The 17,239-nt window shown below is 44.5% G+C and overlaps 1 protein-coding gene across 3 annotated transcripts in view; it reads right to left on the bottom strand.

Moving 5' to 3' along the window:
- Positions 1 to 6,119: 6,119 nt before the first annotated feature.
- Positions 6,120 to 17,239, bottom strand: part of IRF2 (interferon regulatory factor 2) — a 41,427-nt gene continuing 30,307 nt past the window's right edge. For all 3 annotated transcript variants that reach the window (XM_051790456.1, XM_051790455.1, XM_051790457.1), the window contains 4 exons: positions 15,818 to 15,929; positions 13,975 to 14,139; positions 8,815 to 8,861; positions 6,120 to 7,458 (listed from right to left, as the gene is read on the bottom strand). In XM_051790456.1, the coding sequence (XP_051646416.1) occupies positions 7,147 to 7,458; positions 8,815 to 8,861; positions 13,975 to 14,139; positions 15,818 to 15,929 (636 nt within the window). In that variant the 3' untranslated portion in view covers positions 6,120 to 7,146. The remainder of the gene's footprint in view (positions 7,459 to 8,814; positions 8,862 to 13,974; positions 14,140 to 15,817; positions 15,930 to 17,239) is intronic.

Genomic DNA, 17,239 nt, shown 5'->3' with positions numbered 1-17,239 from the left:
TTTTTTTCTAAATTCTTAAAAAAAAAACCAAAACAAAGCAAACAAAAAAACCCCAAACAAACAAAACAAAAAAACCCCCCAAAACCAACACAAAAACCAAAACCAAAAACAAACAAACAAACAAACAACTCACAAAAAACCAACCAACCAAACAAAAAAAACAAAACCTGAGAGTAAAAATACTACCAAAACTGAAACTTGACAATATTGACTGTGAGGGATAACATCTTTAATGGGCACATAGCACTTGCACGGCTTCCTGCTGCTCCCCCATGTTTCAGGGTAGAAACTGGGAGGGGTTAATAATGCAGCACCCTGGTATATTCCTGTCCTGCTGCCTGGGTTTGGACACTTAAAAGTTTACCTTCTCCTAAGAAACGGTCTGGAAAAACATATGCAAAGGCAGTAAGCTTAAAGGGCAGGATGAGGTGTATAAATCAGCTGAGAAACTGCACATCAAATGAGCGGAGGGAATGAAGACAGTATCACAGCAGGCACTGTCAAGTATTCTCCTGAGAAGAGCTGCAGCATGGGGGTCTGAAAGAGGTGGTCCTTACAATATTAAAATAAAAACAGCAACTTGAATTCCTCTCCACTGTCTCTACACCAACATTAGCCTGTATAAAACAAGGATCCATTTCCAGTGACATTTCACCTCCTGACACCAGTCCAAAATTAGCTCTGAACACAAATTCACCAAGGAGGCTGGGCAGTGCTTGGAGTCACAGCAGTGGGAAGCTTGGTAGCACACTCCTTAGCTGCTGCTGAATTATTTAGTCCACGGGCATGAAACTGAGAGCAGAACTAGCCCAAAGGAGCTATCTATCATCAGCTACTCATCAAAAAGTAACACAGTGAACTTGCACAGGGCTTCTTATGCCTTTGCTGATTTATTTAAAGCCACCACACACAGAGAAAAGCTCATTTGAGGAGCTGTAACGTCCTGTAGCTGGATTTTGTGCATCCCAAGCATTACTGCAACTGCCTTTTCTTCCTCAGAAAGTCTGGGGTCCTGGGCAAAGCACCGTCTGTGGTCCCCATGGTTTCCTTCCTCCCTACTACTGTTTTCATTATTGTTGACAGAAACATCGTGCACCTGCTGTTGTTACTGCAGAGGTGGAAACCCCCCTCCAAGCACTCACTGGAAAGGTCATTGGGCTATTTCTTCTGCTGTTGCATCAGCAGGGAGACTGCAGCCTCTCCTGCCTGAGAAACACTTGCAAGCATGCCGGCAATCTGCACCACCGGCCGCTTCTAATAATCCAATCAGCAAAGTAATTAACAGACACTGCAAAAGTAGCTGATGTGAAGCAGCAGGGATGAAGCTAACCTGGCCTGCCACCTGCACTATCAGCTGGGATGATGCCATAAGGGGCACAGGGGTAGGGAGTGTTTCCCCCCAGGCATCTAAGGATGGGAGACAGGGATCCTGGCCCCTGGCCCTTGTCCACACCTTTCCAAGGCCACCATTGCACAGGTCCATGCCATGGACACCTCCTGGCTCCCCTGCCAGGTGTCTGACCCACGCTAGTGACAGGAAGGGAGAGGCTGGAGCAGAGGGAATGTGGCGGTGCCTGTTCTACCAGCTTGGGGGAAGCCCCAGCTGTAAGCAGCGTGGGAGAGAAATAAAAGAGAAAGAGACACGTCTTGGGGGAGAGGGGAATGATGTAAAGGCCCAACTGGTTTCTGCTGGCTCAGGCAGAAACCCTGCAGCAAACCTGGTGACTCCACAGAGCCCAAGAAGAGCCAAAGCATGGACCAGCATGGACAGTTTTCACACTAACTACAGACATCTTTCTCCCTTTTAATCCACTGCAGAGTCAATGTGTTTGCAGTCCTGTGGCAAAGAAACATGCAGGTTACATACAACTACTGCCTCCCAGGAACCTCCAATAAAGGTGCAAGTACAGCAAGATGTAAACCACGCTTCACCACCTGCCTGGATACTAATGCAAGGGAGGGAGGGAGCAAAGCAGCCAGGTGGTCACATGCAAACAGGAACCAAGGCCATCACTAACTGCTGGGGAAAAAAAAAAAAGGGCCTGGTCCTGGGGAGTTTTGAGCTGACTCAACTACTGTCATTTTGAATGGGATTTGAATATCTTTGTGTGTGAGGATATTGCCAGGCTCCAGGAGGATGTCAGGAGTGGCAGATGCAGACACCAGCAGGAACCTGGGTTGTAACATTATGTGACTCATAAACACACCTGGATAAATTTATGCTAGGAAACATTACCTAATTTTTTCATGTTTCCCTCATGAGAGGAAAGCTCTAACTACAGCCTTGCTAAGGAAGAGGCTGTTAACCCTTCACTAGAAAGTTCATAAGGAGACTAGGTGGTGAGAGAGAGGGAGGCTGTGTGAGTGTCCTAACCAACAGGGGAGCTTCAGCAATATCCCTCACCCCAGAAAACACCTCTGAACACAGCCCAGATCCCAAGCAAATCTGTCTTCTCCAGTTCTTCTACTCCAGTGATGACTTTTCTCCTACCTGAGCCCATTGAACAGCCCTTTCGAGAGGATCAGATACCAGAGACCTTGATACCACAGCTCCTTGTTAGCTGAGCTCGCCAAAGGGGACTGCTTGAGCTCCAGAGCATGGGCAGTGCCTTAGTCACCCACCATGTGGGTGCTGCACAGGGAGAGCATGACCCTTACCTCCCTTCCAGCCTCCTATCAGGGAGATTCCTGCAGGCTTATCTGCTGACCACATCACAGACTTGCACAAGATTAACTTGATATTGTTTGTAGTGCTAATGGAGAGGCACCTGGTTTCAGAACCAAATTTGCAGTTACGCTGTTAAAGGCTGAATGTTTCCTTATGACTCTGCACCGTTTTGCAAGCACAGGTAAGAAATGCAACTGAATATTAAATTTCAGAATAAATGCCTGATATCGCAGCCCGAAGAAATCCCCCATTGCACTACATCACCCCAAGGCTGGCCAACTGCATTTGGTCTGAGCAAGTTGCAGAGGCATCACTGCCTTTGCAAGGTGAATACTCTCTTTGATGGACCAGTGTTATGGATACTTACTGTAACTCCCATGCTTGGATACCTCTTGTAAGACCTTCAAACACAGAAGCCCTAGGAAGAGGGGAATTTACTGAGCATGCACACTGTTCCCAGAGGTATGTGTGTGTATCTGTCTCCTACTGCACAGCCACTGGAGCAGGGTGGGGGTTGGTGGTTTTGTAGCTCAGTGACCATCCTGGAAGGATCAAAGGAAGAGCAAGCCAAGTTGCCTGGCCATCTGCATGTCAGTGTCGACTCTTGCATGGAATGACCAGAGGTGAGATGTGGCCATGTAACTTGCTTCAGCTACATAAAGGTTAACTCACAGGTTAAGCTGGAGGTACCTGCCTTTCCCTGCTGAGCACTCCAAAATTTCAGATGGATGATGCTAAGACTAGCAAATTCTTCTCCTGGCAAGGGGCAGCTTACTTTGCAGACAAGCATTATATGCCTAGAAACACTCAGGCAGCCCTTGGGCAACCATTTTCTCACCCTAGTGACCAGCTGAGCTTGCTGAAGGCAAGTCAGGCAGGACACACAGAAAAGGCAGCTCAGTCCCAACACTCCTCTTCAGCAGCCCTGTTGGGGGTCAGGCTCCTGAGTGAGCCTCTGGAACTGAAAAAGTATAAGTGTTTCACCATAAAAGGCAAATGTGTTCCCTCTCTTACTTGGACATACAGGACTGAGGTCAGGGAGCACTTGTGCAAGGTCAGACAATAAGAGGGGCTTTGCAGGATGGCACAAGGCTCTGCGATGCTTCCTCAGTGCCATGGCGAGGGGCAGGAAGGTCAAACTGCTGTTACAGACAAAAGCCCTCTGCCTCTTGCAGTTTGTAATGCATAAAACACAGTCGCTTGCCTGAAGGCCTCCAAAGACATGCCCACATTTAACATCTCAAATCTGAACATCTCAAATGTGGGTGAGGAGAGAGAAGGCCATCGTGGAGGTAAAAAGCAGCCCTGCTTTCAGAAAAGCAGAAGCCTGGAGTCAGCTCTGTTTACTTCAGAAGATGTTTTATAGTCCCCACACAATCCTACCTCTGGGCTTTCCCTCGGCCTAAACCCCTAACGTTAAACCCAGGCTGCGCCCGAGGCAAGAGCCTCTCTCTGTCTACAGACTAAATAATCCTCAGAGGATGAGATGAGCGCCAGCACTTAGTTTACATTGCATGATACTTTCCAGCTCCACATGACTAAGCTTCTCTTTCCTTCAGCCCCGATCCTTGCCCTAGGCTCAGCCTCAGCCGCAGCACTGCAGTCCTTCTTTTCCAAAACCAAGCCTTCTCAAGAGCCCTCCATTGGCTTTGGCAGTCCCCTCCCAGCCCCAGCACAAGTGCAGCTTTGGGCTTTCTCTTCTACCTAACCCAACTCTTCCTTCCCCACAATAAAAATTGGCAGATGACAACTTTTCTCGCCCTAGGTCTCCCTGGACAGCCATTTTCCAGCCACTCTCCATGTGCAGCTCTTAGTTGCAGGGCAGGGAATTTGCCATGAAAAGAAAGGCTGGAAGAAAGGGATTCATGAGGGCTAGAGAAGAATTTCCTTGGAAATATTCAAGACTTGGTTTGACAGGGCCCTGGACAACTTACTCTAAGATCATGCTTTTGACAGAAAGTTGGACCCAAAGTGTCCCAGGGGACTCTTCCAGTCCCAGCTTGTCTGTGATCCTGTGAGGTCCCTCCCTAACAAGAGCCCACCATCTCAAAAGGGTCTAGGTGATGCTACAGAGCAACTTCCAAACTTTAGCTGGAAAAATTTACAAAAACCAAAGAAGACAATGTTAAGAAAATATATAAATAATCCCAAGTGAGTTTCAAAACCAAGAAACAGAAACCTGCCATGAACATCATAACCCTGCTGGAAAAGGATTAAGGATGCCAGAGACTCATTGTAACCCCTCCAAACACACATGTAGCAGACACTACCTCCTTGAGGCAGACCAAACCTTATGGCCTCTGGACCCAGAGAGACACTGGAAAGGTAAATGCACAACCAAATGAAAGGGACAGAGACTACAAAGTTTACATACGACAATTTTAACAATTACGATTTTTCAGCCCCACTCCAAACACTGTTTGGGGCATTTCTCTTTCTCCCAACTCTAACAAAAGCTTGCCTTCCCAGGCCACTGGGCAGTGGGTTGGCAAGACAAAATTGCAAGTTTCACATGGACTTGTGATGAAATTTGGAATTGCAGCATCAGGTGAAGAACACAGCAAAATCCTACTGTTTACTTTCCTTTTGCAACAGCCAGCTAGCACATCTCCCTGTGACACAGCCATTTTTGTGCATCTCACTACTCATCAGCCCAATATACACCACCGTCAGCTCACCTCTCTGCTGGGTTGGCATAAGAATGGTAATCACAGCTGAAGGGCACTCTGTGTCCACGTATTTTACATGCCTGAATCAACCTGCGTCACTTCCAACAGCTTAAAAAACTGCAAAAGGGTGAGCGCTCTCAACTTTTGCCTGAGCCAGTGACAGCTTAAAGTGCATAGCACTTCACAAAGTCTATGGCACAGCCTGTCCACCACCATCATGCAACCCCACAAGCCATTGTGCACCCTTAGATACTCTACAACTTCCCAGGTATCAGAACTTGCCATCAAGTAGTAATGTTGAAAGCCTTGGGCAATGCTTATTTGACTTCTGATTCATTCCACTAATAAGGAGCTATTGCTTGAAACTGCAAAAAGAGATTTTTCTGGGCAAGGAAACTGCAAGCAAGCCACATGGAAATCTATGAGGAATGAAGGAACTACAAATGAAACTTTGCTGGGTGGGGGATGAACTTTCACAAGATCTCTTCCATGAGGTGACTTGCTCAAAGCCCAATCACAGAGTAACAGCTGAAGAGGTGCCCCAACTCCCAACCTCTTACATCTGAGGCCAAACTCAAGTAGGTCACCTTTAAATTCTAGTTCCACTTTCCACCTTGAGCTGCTTCAAGCACAGTACTTCCCATCCTCTTGGATGGGTGCTCCAGAAATTATAAAGGTGGCTTACACTAATTGTTCACTCTGAGATGTCACATTTACCTATCAAACCCATGCCATCTAGGGCTATGGAAAGATTAAAAATGAGAGACAAACTAGGATTATTAAAAATTTAACTATATACCATATTTATTATCAATCCACAGGATAATCTGATTGCTACATGAGCTCATAAAAGCTATTTCACCTTTACAAAATTAAAAAAAAATGTGCCACAAGAATGTAATAACTGCTGATAACCAAGGACTGAATCTTAAAATTATAAATTTGCTGTAGAAAAGATTAAAAAAAATTATATTCACTTTAGAATTTTACTTTGAATAAAATATTCCCCTGTATAAAAAATAAAAAAGCTTGCTCTGGTTAGAATTAGAGTATTTTTCTTCTTTTTTTTAAATCTGGGAATTTGCATAATATCTCTGTAATAGGTTTCTTTTTTTTTTTCTATTGTACCACACGGCATTCAAGCATAGCAGATTAGAAACAAACATGAGAAAAGCATTCTCAGAACATATGAAATCCACATGGAAAGTTTTAACTTCCTTTCCTCTATTCTTTAAAGACACTTTAGCAAGAATAGCTTGGAAAAGAATACAGGTGGGGAGGGACCTTCAATGTGCCATTAAGTAGAGCAAGGTAATAAAAGGCCTTTTGTAAGTGCTTTCTTAATAAGGTGCAGAAGCAGACTGCAACGTTGCTAGTACTGCACTATGTACAATATTCACAATAGATTTTTCTTTATTTAAAAATATTCCAGCTAGTTCACATTTTCTCTTCCATTCTGAGGCTTTCAGTTCCATCACAGCCTTGACAGCAAGAAGCGCAGCAGCACCACTTCCCTTGTGGTTGGTTGGTCCTCTTATGAAACACTGGAACCTGTGAGTGGGCCAAAGTTCTTGGGTTGTTTTTCTATGTAGCAACCTTGGAAATCTGTCTGGGTTCAGGTGTACATACTGATGGCTGGAGTCCTGAGTTAAAAACACTCCGGCACTGGAGTCGGACACAGCAATGTTTTATATTGCCAAGGCTTTACCTTAGGTTTGTCTTGTGTGCGTCAAGGGATGAACCTCTCTTAGAGAAACGTAAAATACAAAACCAAACAAAACAAAGCTAAAAAACCACACTGTCAAAGGCTTAGCAGCTCTTGACTCTCGACTGGGCAATATCTGACGTTTTCTTGATGACGCTGGCCCGTGTTTCACGGTCTGGCTGGTTGCTGCTTGTGGAGGCTGTGGACACTACTTGTGGCAGAGGGATGTCTGGGAAAGGGGGCCAGGAGCTGTTGTAAGGCAGTGGGCAGCTTTCGTCTTTGATGGTGACTTGGAGGTCAGGCTTGTTGGCTACAAAAGTTGCCATGCTGGGAAGCATATGAGAAGTGTTCCTCATTCCTAGATTGCTGAGATACTGTTTGCCTTCAATGTTTTTCTTCTGCCAATGAAGTCGTCCCTAGAAAAGGAGAGAACACAACTTTGTGAAGTACTCCAGGTAACAAGATGAAGACAGAAACATTCACAAATTGCACAGGAATTACCCTATCTCTAAGAGCCTGAGCCTGTAGCCACTGGATTAGAATGTTTCTGCACTCAGCCACTTCTCCCCTTCTGAAGTCATGAACTTAAACCTGGCTGGTTTTCCAGCATTCAAGAGGTTCTACCTGTTCTTCTGAATGCAAAATAAAGGTCTTATTCCCAGTGTGCCAGAGACAAAAATGGACACAGATGACCAAACATTCAGAACTCCAAAGGGAAGTGCCTCCTCTATTACCAGAGAGAGCATCCTCCTGCCAAGAGGACAAACAACACTACCCAAATTATCAATACAGGTGAGGCTGCTAGGAAAAATCACCGTCACTTGATGGTGCATCCCTCATCACAGGGAAGAGGTTCATCAGGGAAAGATAAGCATCCAGTCCTTTTCCCACCACAGACAGAACATGCAATGGCAGGTTTAGGGAGCCACTACTGGCAGTCTACATATGGGTTCCACCCCAACCAAGGCACAAAAGACAAAACCTAGTGGGTTAGCCATGTCGTTACACAGCTGTGCAACCTGTGGTTCTCCACCAAGGAGGATGCAGAGGGCTTTCGGAAGGGCACAGCAGGAGACAGATTTGCAAAAGGCCTTCTGCAAGAATGCAGCTGGAGCACAAGGTATCTAAGGGCCCCCAGTGAGCTTCCCTTGGCCTCCAAGTACTCATGGAGATCATCAGGTCTGGTTGCTTGACAACAGCCCCAAAATAAGAGGTAAGTGGTAGGTTTGTATATGTGCAGCTCAGGAAATGCTCATGGGGTGGTTATTTTCCCCATGGGTTCCTTTCACCCAGCAATACCCAGCAGACTGCTCAGGAAAGCTTTCTGCCATGCATACCTCAAACATTCAAGTTGCATTTCTATCACATGTGTAAGCACTTCCTCCAATTGTATGAGTTCAGGTGCCATTTAAGGAGAACAAAGTGAGCATGCTTTCAACCAAGATAAAATACTCACTACCTAGCAAGGTCAATGCATCATATTAACAAACTAGCCAGAACTGTTTATGGCTCTGCACAACATGTTATTATGCAAATTAATCTCCTTGTAGTTTGGACAGATGAGGAGGAATGAACTTGTAGTGAATTTAATTCTGTGACAATCATCCAAATGTCTGTCTCCCTTGAACCTTCCTGGTTGCTTTTCTCCCCCAAATAGTGTTAAAATGAATACTCCACTGGTAGACAGTTGCAAATGGAGAAAGGGAAGAATACTCAATGACACTGATCTTGAGACCTTACTCCAAAGTGCTAAAGATGTAGAAATAGCTTACCTCTGCATTTTCTTCGTCGCTTGGAACGCTGTCAGTTGTTTCACTTTCTGTCAAACAAAACAGAAACAAAAACAAAACTCATGCTATTCCATCTGCAGTAACAAATTCCAGCTCAAGAGGCCTGATCTACTTCTAGTTAGTGGCACCAGAGTCAAGCCAAACCATCAAAAAATAACAGAGAAGCATGAAGCCTCTGCTGCAGCAACAGCAACCCAAGGGCTAGCTGCACTGAACAACTGGGGGTTATCATAGTTAACATGACTAGATCCTGTAAAAGGCACCAAGAGAAAGAGAAGAAGCAGATTTGCACTTTTTGCACAGAGCCTCCAGCAAGCCCCCTCTCCCTTGACCTCTCTTGGCAGCTCTGGACAAGGGCACGAGTAAAGTTCTGTCCAAATCCTTATTTTTACATCCCTGCAAAATCAGTAACAACTCCACCCCCGAGGAGATAAGTGTATTTTTGTTTCATGAACTGTTATCTCAGCCTGCCATCTCAAAGGCTCATTGTGACTTCTGGGGCTGGATTACTGTTGGCATACTCTGGTATACTTGGTATAGTTTTGCTTTTGCCACTAGTGCCCAGCCTCCCCCAGCCTATTTCTCAACCCTTCACCCACTACTTGAGCAAGTAGCAATGTTACAGTCTCCATCACGTCCCCACACTGCACATGGCCTCCCTCACCCTTACCACTTCAACCAGAGCACAAATACAGGGGAACAGCTGCAGTGGGACAGCCATCCGCCTGCAGCTGCATCCCTCCCCTGCAGAAGAGCCTGAAACACAGGAATTTTTACTATATTTTCAAGCCTACATGTGTCTGAATACAGGTGTCCTACTGTGTGAGGGTCAGGCTCCTGGTCCATGGGCTGGCTGAGACTGCCATGCCTCAGACACATCTTAGACAGGGCACAAAGCCCTCTTTTCAGCACTGGTCTGCAGCGATGGCTGTTGCCTTCAGCACAGCCACCTGCTGCCCAGATCCTCACGCAGAAAAGCAGAGGCTGGATTGCAGGTTCCCTTCAGCTCACAGGGTTTTGAACCACTGTGTCCTGTTTTCTGGGAGGATAATCTTAGGCATCTATCGGGCTACCAATGGCATTTGGAACAGGTCTTTCCCCAACCCCTCCAGCAGGGCTCATCCACAAGGAACACAGAAATCTGTGGAAAGAATGATGTGATTGAGTTACCATAGCAGGCAAGAGAGCTCTCAAGCCCCAGCTCCCATCCTCAGCTCTGTGTTATGCATTTTAGCCTATGCAGACTGCTTTGCACAGCCCCTGTGATCCTGCCTTCCCAGGGAGCATCCTCATGCTCTGCACGGGACATAACATGAGTGCTAAGAGTGCACAGATCATGCCTTGTGGATTGTGCCCCTGCACATATTCAGAGAGACTGACAGTACCTTGCCCTTCTCTCAAGGCTTGGCTAAGCATTAGGTTTAGGCAAAGGGCTGTAAACCAGCAGGCTGAATCACTCTTTCAGATCCCAGGATCTAAACTGCACTTAAAGTCCTTCTGAAGCAAGAAAGCAGGCAGCCCAGGTACTCCAGACTCCTACTTCTGAAGCCAGCACCTCTCCTATGCCAGAGTCTCCATTACAGTGTGCAGTAAGCAGAGGAACAGTTCAAACTAACTGCGATGCCCTCTGAAGTCAATGTTCTGCAGAGCTTCTGATTCACCAGCCCAGGCAGAGAAAGATGTGCTAACATGATTAAGCTGGGTAATTAAGCCCTACTGGGGAAAGGAGAGGCAAAAATTAATCTGTGCAAAGGTGAAATGGCCCTGAAGATAGAATCAATAGGAGGAATCCACACAGAGACAAGAAACAGATATTCCCTGACATGAAGAAACATGTCGCAACAAAAAGAGAGTGAAGCAGCTGAAAAGGAATCCATCCTTGGTGTTTATACATAACAAAATGCTGAGCAAGAGATAGTACTATAGTTACCAAAGCCACGGAAGCTGACCACTCAGGCATGGGAAGTTAGAGGGTTATTTCAATCAAGAATGTTATTTAAATCAGTGTCAAACATAACAGGAGTTTGACAACAGCCTCAGTACTAAAAAACAATGGATTTCATAGACATTGGTGTAAATACGAGAAGACTCACATGGGCCGCTCACATCATTTGCCTGAGAAACCTCAGAAAGCAACCAGAGGTGGTTTTGAAATAAAACAGATTTATGCAGGAGAGCTGATACCTCAGGCTACTTTTTTTGGTTGTTGTTTCAAAAGAGCTAATCTAATTGTTCTTGCACAGCTGTTATGGTCATACTCTTTCCTGCCATTCAGCAGTAGCACCTGACAGAGCAAACCCACAAACAGAGGGCCAGGGTTCCTGTGGTTCTCCTGTACAGGTTCTCCTTGCTCCTGTGTGGAGCAAGACAAGGACAGAAATAGTCACAAGAGTGTCCTAGAAGTTTAAGGTTTCTAATCCACAGACCCCTGTCCTCATGAGCAAATGCATGCTTAAAAAAAAAAAGCAGTTCATAGAACGATCTGGGCTGGTAGGGACCTCAGGAGGTCTATAGCCCAACCTCTTGCTCAAAGTAAGGCCAGCTATAGGACTAGATCAGGTTGTTTGGGGCCTTATCCGTTTGGGTCTTGAAAACCTCTGAGGATGGAGGGAGCACAATCTTTCTGAGTATCCTGCTCCACTCCTGACTATCCTTGGGGCGAAAAAGGTAACATTTTTTCTTATCTCCAGCTGGACCAAGTTTTCCTGTTTCAGTCTCTGCCTGCTGTTTCTTATCCTCCCACTATACATTGCTGTGAAGAGCTGGGTTCCACCCTGCCGGTAACATCTCTGCAGGTAAGAGCAGCTGCTATGAGGTCCTGAAAACCATCTCTTCTCCAGGCTGAACAAGCCCCAGTCCCTCAATATCTCCTCACAGACTGAGTGCTCCAGCCCTTAATCACCCTGATTAGCCCTCCTCTGCACTCGCTCCTGTTTGTTTGTAACTTCCCTGGACTGAGGAGCTCAAGACTGGATGCAGTACTCCAGAAGTAGTGTAACTGGTGCTTAGTAGAGGAGGCTAATCACTTCCCTAGATCTACTGGCCATGCTCCTGAAAACTGATGGCCTTCTCTGTGGCTGAGATGCTCTGCTGTCTCACGCTCCTCTCATTGCCTTCCCCCCCTTTCTGCAGAGCTGCTTCCCATTCCACCAGCCCCAGCCTCTATCACTACGAAGTGCTCTTCCCATGCACAGGACTGAATTTGATAAGGTTTTGCTGAATTTCATAACATTTTTGCTGACCCATTCCTGAAATCTCTCCAGGACTCAAGATGATGCTTCTACCCTCAAGCATATCAACTGGTGTCCCCTATTTGGTGTCATCTGTAAAGTTCCAGTGTGTACTCCAAGATATCTTCTGCTCATTAATATATCAAATGAGACTTCTCCCAGGACAGACCCTTGCAGTACTCCACTTCTTACTGGCCTCTAGTTAGAGTAACCAGGATTGAGAGTGCCTTGAGATGCATTCAAAAGCATGACAGTGGCATGAAATTCTCTGTTATCTCAGTTTTGGGCTTAGCAGGTCCTGGTATAAGTTAGGACAGCTGAAGGGCACCAAGATACCAAGACAATGTAAGCAGAAGCACTTCAGTCATCCTTCATTTTCCTTATGCAGGCTGGCTGCAATGACTTTAGGGTAACTAGGTCATGATTTGCTCATGTCAGGGTGGTCACCAGACCACCCCTCTCTATCGTTCCAGTCCAAGAAGCCATGATGACTTCTAGACCAAGAGAGTGACTTTTGTTTGCATTCCAAGAACTTAGATCCTGTAGCTGAGGTTAAAAGAAAGCATTATTGTCATGTTCATATATATGGAAAAGTTTTCCAGGAAACATTTGGAAAGAAGAGAAATGTTTTGAAAGCCCTTGTCTCCCTGTTGCTAATAAATTAAAGCACCCTCATAACCCCCTGCCTTAGGCTTTACAAAGACCTTCTAAATTATTTGGTCATTGCAGACTAAACACATTGAGAAGCATAAGCGTTTATCAACATGTGAGACTAATATTGGAGACTTTTCAAAAGAACATCATATGATTCACTGGGGCCCCGAAATAAAACTTACTAAATATATGCTTTCTAAAACCATTTCTGTAAGTAATTTCAGCCTAATGAGATAAAGACAAAACCATGTGTAAAATAATAAAATGCATGGAGAATAATTAATACTTAAGTTTGCTTTAAAAGATGACATTTGTGTTTCTACCCAGTCTCCTGAAGCTCACAAGTTAGCATCATGTTAAAAAAGAAAGGACAGGTTAGATCTTAAACTTTTCCTACTTTCAAATATGGCTTTGTCCTGCTTCCTACATAAATAAGGCTTATATGATTGTGGGGACTCTATACAGCACATCCATATATGCATTTGTGTCCGTTCTCCCCTAATAACTTCTGAACACGCTGTCAGACTTAGATAAGGGATAAACGAATGCCAAAGACTCTTAACTCCCTACCAGTTATATGAAAATAAGGTGCCAGATGAAAAGAGAAACCATTAGCATCCTGACTGGGGGTGGGGGCAAGCTTGTTATCTCACCCCTTTCTGAGGTATCTGAGAATCCAGATGAGCGGCAGACGTTGGAAACCAGACGTCCACAGCTCTGCTGCTTGCAAGATCACTTGTTATCAGTGAACATGGCTGTTCCAGTCTGCAGCAAGACTGAACCACTCCCCCAGGGCCCTCAGCTCCACATCTGCATATATACCATTAATGCGGTGCCCTTAGTGCTCTGCACACTGTGCTAGACACAGAGTAAACACACAGCATAGAAGACCTGTCATCTTTAGTAAGTCAGGGGGCAAGGGGAACTTGCTATATTTACAGCACATCATTTGTACCACTGAAAATCCCACTCTAATAAAAGTTGAAGAGACCTCTCTGCATTATATCTAAAAAGATTTTTTTTCCATTAGTCACAGGCTAAAATCTGCAGCTTACATTTCCAGTCTCAGCTCTGCCAAGTTGTTTCCCAAGGTAAAATGAGTAGAGGACTGTGAGCTTTTGAGTTTCATTAACAATTCAGAGGGAAGGTGAATAGGCATCTCTAGGTCTTTGTCAGCTACCCTGGAAGAGCCCCCTTTCCCCCAGTGTCTTCCAAACATTTCCAAAAGAGCAGTGTAAAGAAATGCCAGGATGCTTACCTGCATAGGATGAGACAGGGGAGATCTGTAGAGGGTACAGCTGGCTCATGCTGAGAGGCTGTTCATCACTTTCTGTTGTCACCTCTACTACCTGACAAACATCAGGAGGGTTGGCAACTATCACCTGCTCCTCACTGCTGCCATCAAGGTGTGGTTGTCCTACAACTTGGGGTTAGAAATAAAAAAATATTACTCATAACAAATCGACCCTGCTGAATCTCTAAGAGCCTGTCCTTGGGTCCTGCTTAGTATCTGAGTCTTCAGTACTCTCAGCAGCTTCTTCCATGCCCACCATCTGCTTTCAGTGAGAGTTCAAAAGGAAACCTGTGATCCTCACCCAGCAAGCTGCCAACATCCCATGGCCTCTGAATGCTCTCATGTAAATTATGCAACGTAAGACCAGAACTGGCATGCAGAAAACTGGCCACAGGGTCATGCAAAACACTGTGGGACTCTGATATATACATGACATGAATCTGTGAAAAACTTCCCCTCCAATTAGATACTTATTCTCATTGACCTTTGCAACGTCATTGATGGTATGTAGAAAACCACAGTTGTACCTGTAGTCTGTAATACGGACAGGTCTGTGACAGAAAGCTACAGTCTGCTCAGTTATTAACAGAGGGGTTTCCTATTCCCCCAGGCATATGATATTTAATACCAAAAGAGCACATGACATTTACTATCAAAGAAACATTATTTATTTCTACACAGTGAAGCAACCATGGATGCACCCAAGTGTCCTGAAATGCTTTGCAGACATTGGTTGTTCTACACAACAACCTTCTGAAAAAGGGGAATAAACCAAGAAGTTACTGAGCAAAGCAAAAGTATGGTGAAAGTCAGAATCTCACTAATCTCACTTTTCTGGAGCTGCTTGAGAGAATTTCCTCTGTCTTGTACAACTCTGATCCCAGTAGTATGAACACATGACAAATGTGTTCATTTTAATCCACCAAAGAACTGAAAGCCACCAGTTAGATTGGAAGAATGCACAGGGATGGATCCATCTCAGGGGGTGGCTAACCTGAATCCACAATTATCTAAGAGAAAGGGAAAGACTATAGATATTCTTTCACTGAACATAAAATTTCAAAAGGAACATAAGGCCAAATTCTGTACAAACACAATGCTGTGTTGTTCAAACAGTACATTTTTTTCTAGACCCATGAGGGGAAAAACATGTAGGCAATGAAATACAATAGATCCTGAAATTCTTCTGTTAAGTAGCAGAATACTAATTTTGAAAAAGGCAAAAGATAGCATCTATTCCTGCATGAACTGAGATAAATAAACATGAATGCACATGTCTATACACACAATCCATTCCTGAATTCTATCCTTAGACATAGGTTTTCCAAACAGAAAAGTGGCAGGCATTTTTCCCAGGGAAAAGCTGTGTATTTTGCTTTGTGAAATGCCAGGTAAGCACTGGAAAATCTCTCAAATTTAAATCTGTATTTTATGAGACAATGCCAGCATAAAGAAAATTACATACATCCTGGATAGACTTGTTTTTTTAAAGTTGAATCACTATAATTACTACAATTTTGTTCCAGATATTTTATTTCACCTTTCTTGGTTCTGAAACAACCAGCTTTTTATTGAGTGTAGTGAAGGGGGGGAGGGGGCGAAAGCACACACATGTAGAGTTAATTTTTATCTGGGAGAAACCAATATTGTGCAACACCCTCAGGGTACGAGCAGGTCATCTGCACTGTATCTTTTTCCACAATACCTGACGAATTCTTACCCACCCCAAGATGAGTTTGGCAAAGTCAAAAAGGTTTTTGAAGTCACCGGTGTGCCTAGTGTGTAAGAAAAGCATAGGAGTACTTACCTACAACGTTCACGGTACTGTCAACTTCATTTTTTATACTGGGGGACAGGAAATAGTCAGAAGTGACATCATTTAGCCCATTAATCCCAAAAGATGATTCAACTGGCTCTTGCTAGAATGGAAGCAGTACAGTTGGGTCAGAATTGCTTTATTTCAGGAGCCTAGAGACAGTTCAACTCTTTGTTCTGAGACAGTAATATATCCCATCGCTTCTACCGACCATATACCTCCTGCTCTCTGCAGAACGCTGTCTTAGAAAGAATATTTTGGTTCTCTGAGAAGACAGTCTACTTCATTTCCAAATCCTGTGCTTTGAAACGAAAGCTATTTTTAATTTTCAGATTAAGAGTGAGTCTTCTGAGAGCAAGGAATTAGTATGCTATTTACTACAAGAGATTACCATTTGAAACAAACAAGGAAGAAACATCACTTTTAAACGGTACTCAATCTTCATCCTCATTCCCTTCCAAACATGCTCTATCTCTTCCTGCTGTCTGAAAGGAAGCTTTAGCTTCTGTACAGCAATTATTAAATTCTAGGCTTAGCTTTTCTCTACAGCAAGCCTGAAAGCAAACCAAAGTGTTTACACTAAATACAGCCTTTTAGATCACATCATAAACATTACCACAGGGCAACAGCATTGGGAAAATGTCACTTGTTCTACACAGACTGAGCTTTCTTGTAAGCCTGGTACACTTGAGTGGGAATCTAAAAACTCCCCTCAGAGTAGACACCAAAAAAATTAATTCCATAAACTTAGGATTTCTTTAAAAAGCTATAAACACGTTTAAAGGATTATCTACAAGTCCAACTTCCTGTCTGGTATTGGCTCCCTTACATGGTTATTGGTTACAAAGTCTAAAGTCTTGTGTGTTCTTACTCTGGGCTGGCCCTGCAAGGATAGTTCTATCCTGCTACTGAGCCAGAAACACCAGCAGAGAGGTTCGGAGCTGTCCATGGATCTGCTGCCATGCTGTGCTCATTTTCACTGCTCTAAAGCATTTCATCAAACGCAGGGCAAAGGTGAGCCTCAGGACTTGAGGTGCAAGCCCTTCACAGTACTAACTGTATGAACTGTTATCTCTGGGACAAGAAACTGGGGACACTGTGACAGGTCTTTCCTGGATGTCACATGCTGTGATTGTGATCCACTCAAAATGAGCTGTCACTTTGACACAAGTACCTTCCCAGCCATTAAGCAAGGTAAACATGCACCCTGTCCCAAGGTTCTTCTGCACATCAGAAGGGTGCAAAGTGTTAATGGTAAATTGGTCTTTGATGAGCCATGCCAGCTGTGTTGACCCCCAGGTCAAACACCTGGAGAGCTGGAAAATATAAAATTAGCAGCTATTGATCCATGACTGCAGAGACATGTTAGGGCTGCACATTGTCACTCTGCAGAGTATCTGTCGTTGTGCAACA

This window comes from Manacus candei, unplaced genomic scaffold (genome assembly GCF_025592945.1).
Source record: "Manacus candei isolate 608988 ecotype Guabito, Panama unplaced genomic scaffold, ASM2559294v1 h1tg000028l, whole genome shotgun sequence".
Classification (NCBI taxonomy): Eukaryota; Metazoa; Chordata; class Aves; order Passeriformes; family Pipridae; genus Manacus; species Manacus candei.
This window is presented reverse-complemented; position numbering and strand designations above follow the sequence as displayed.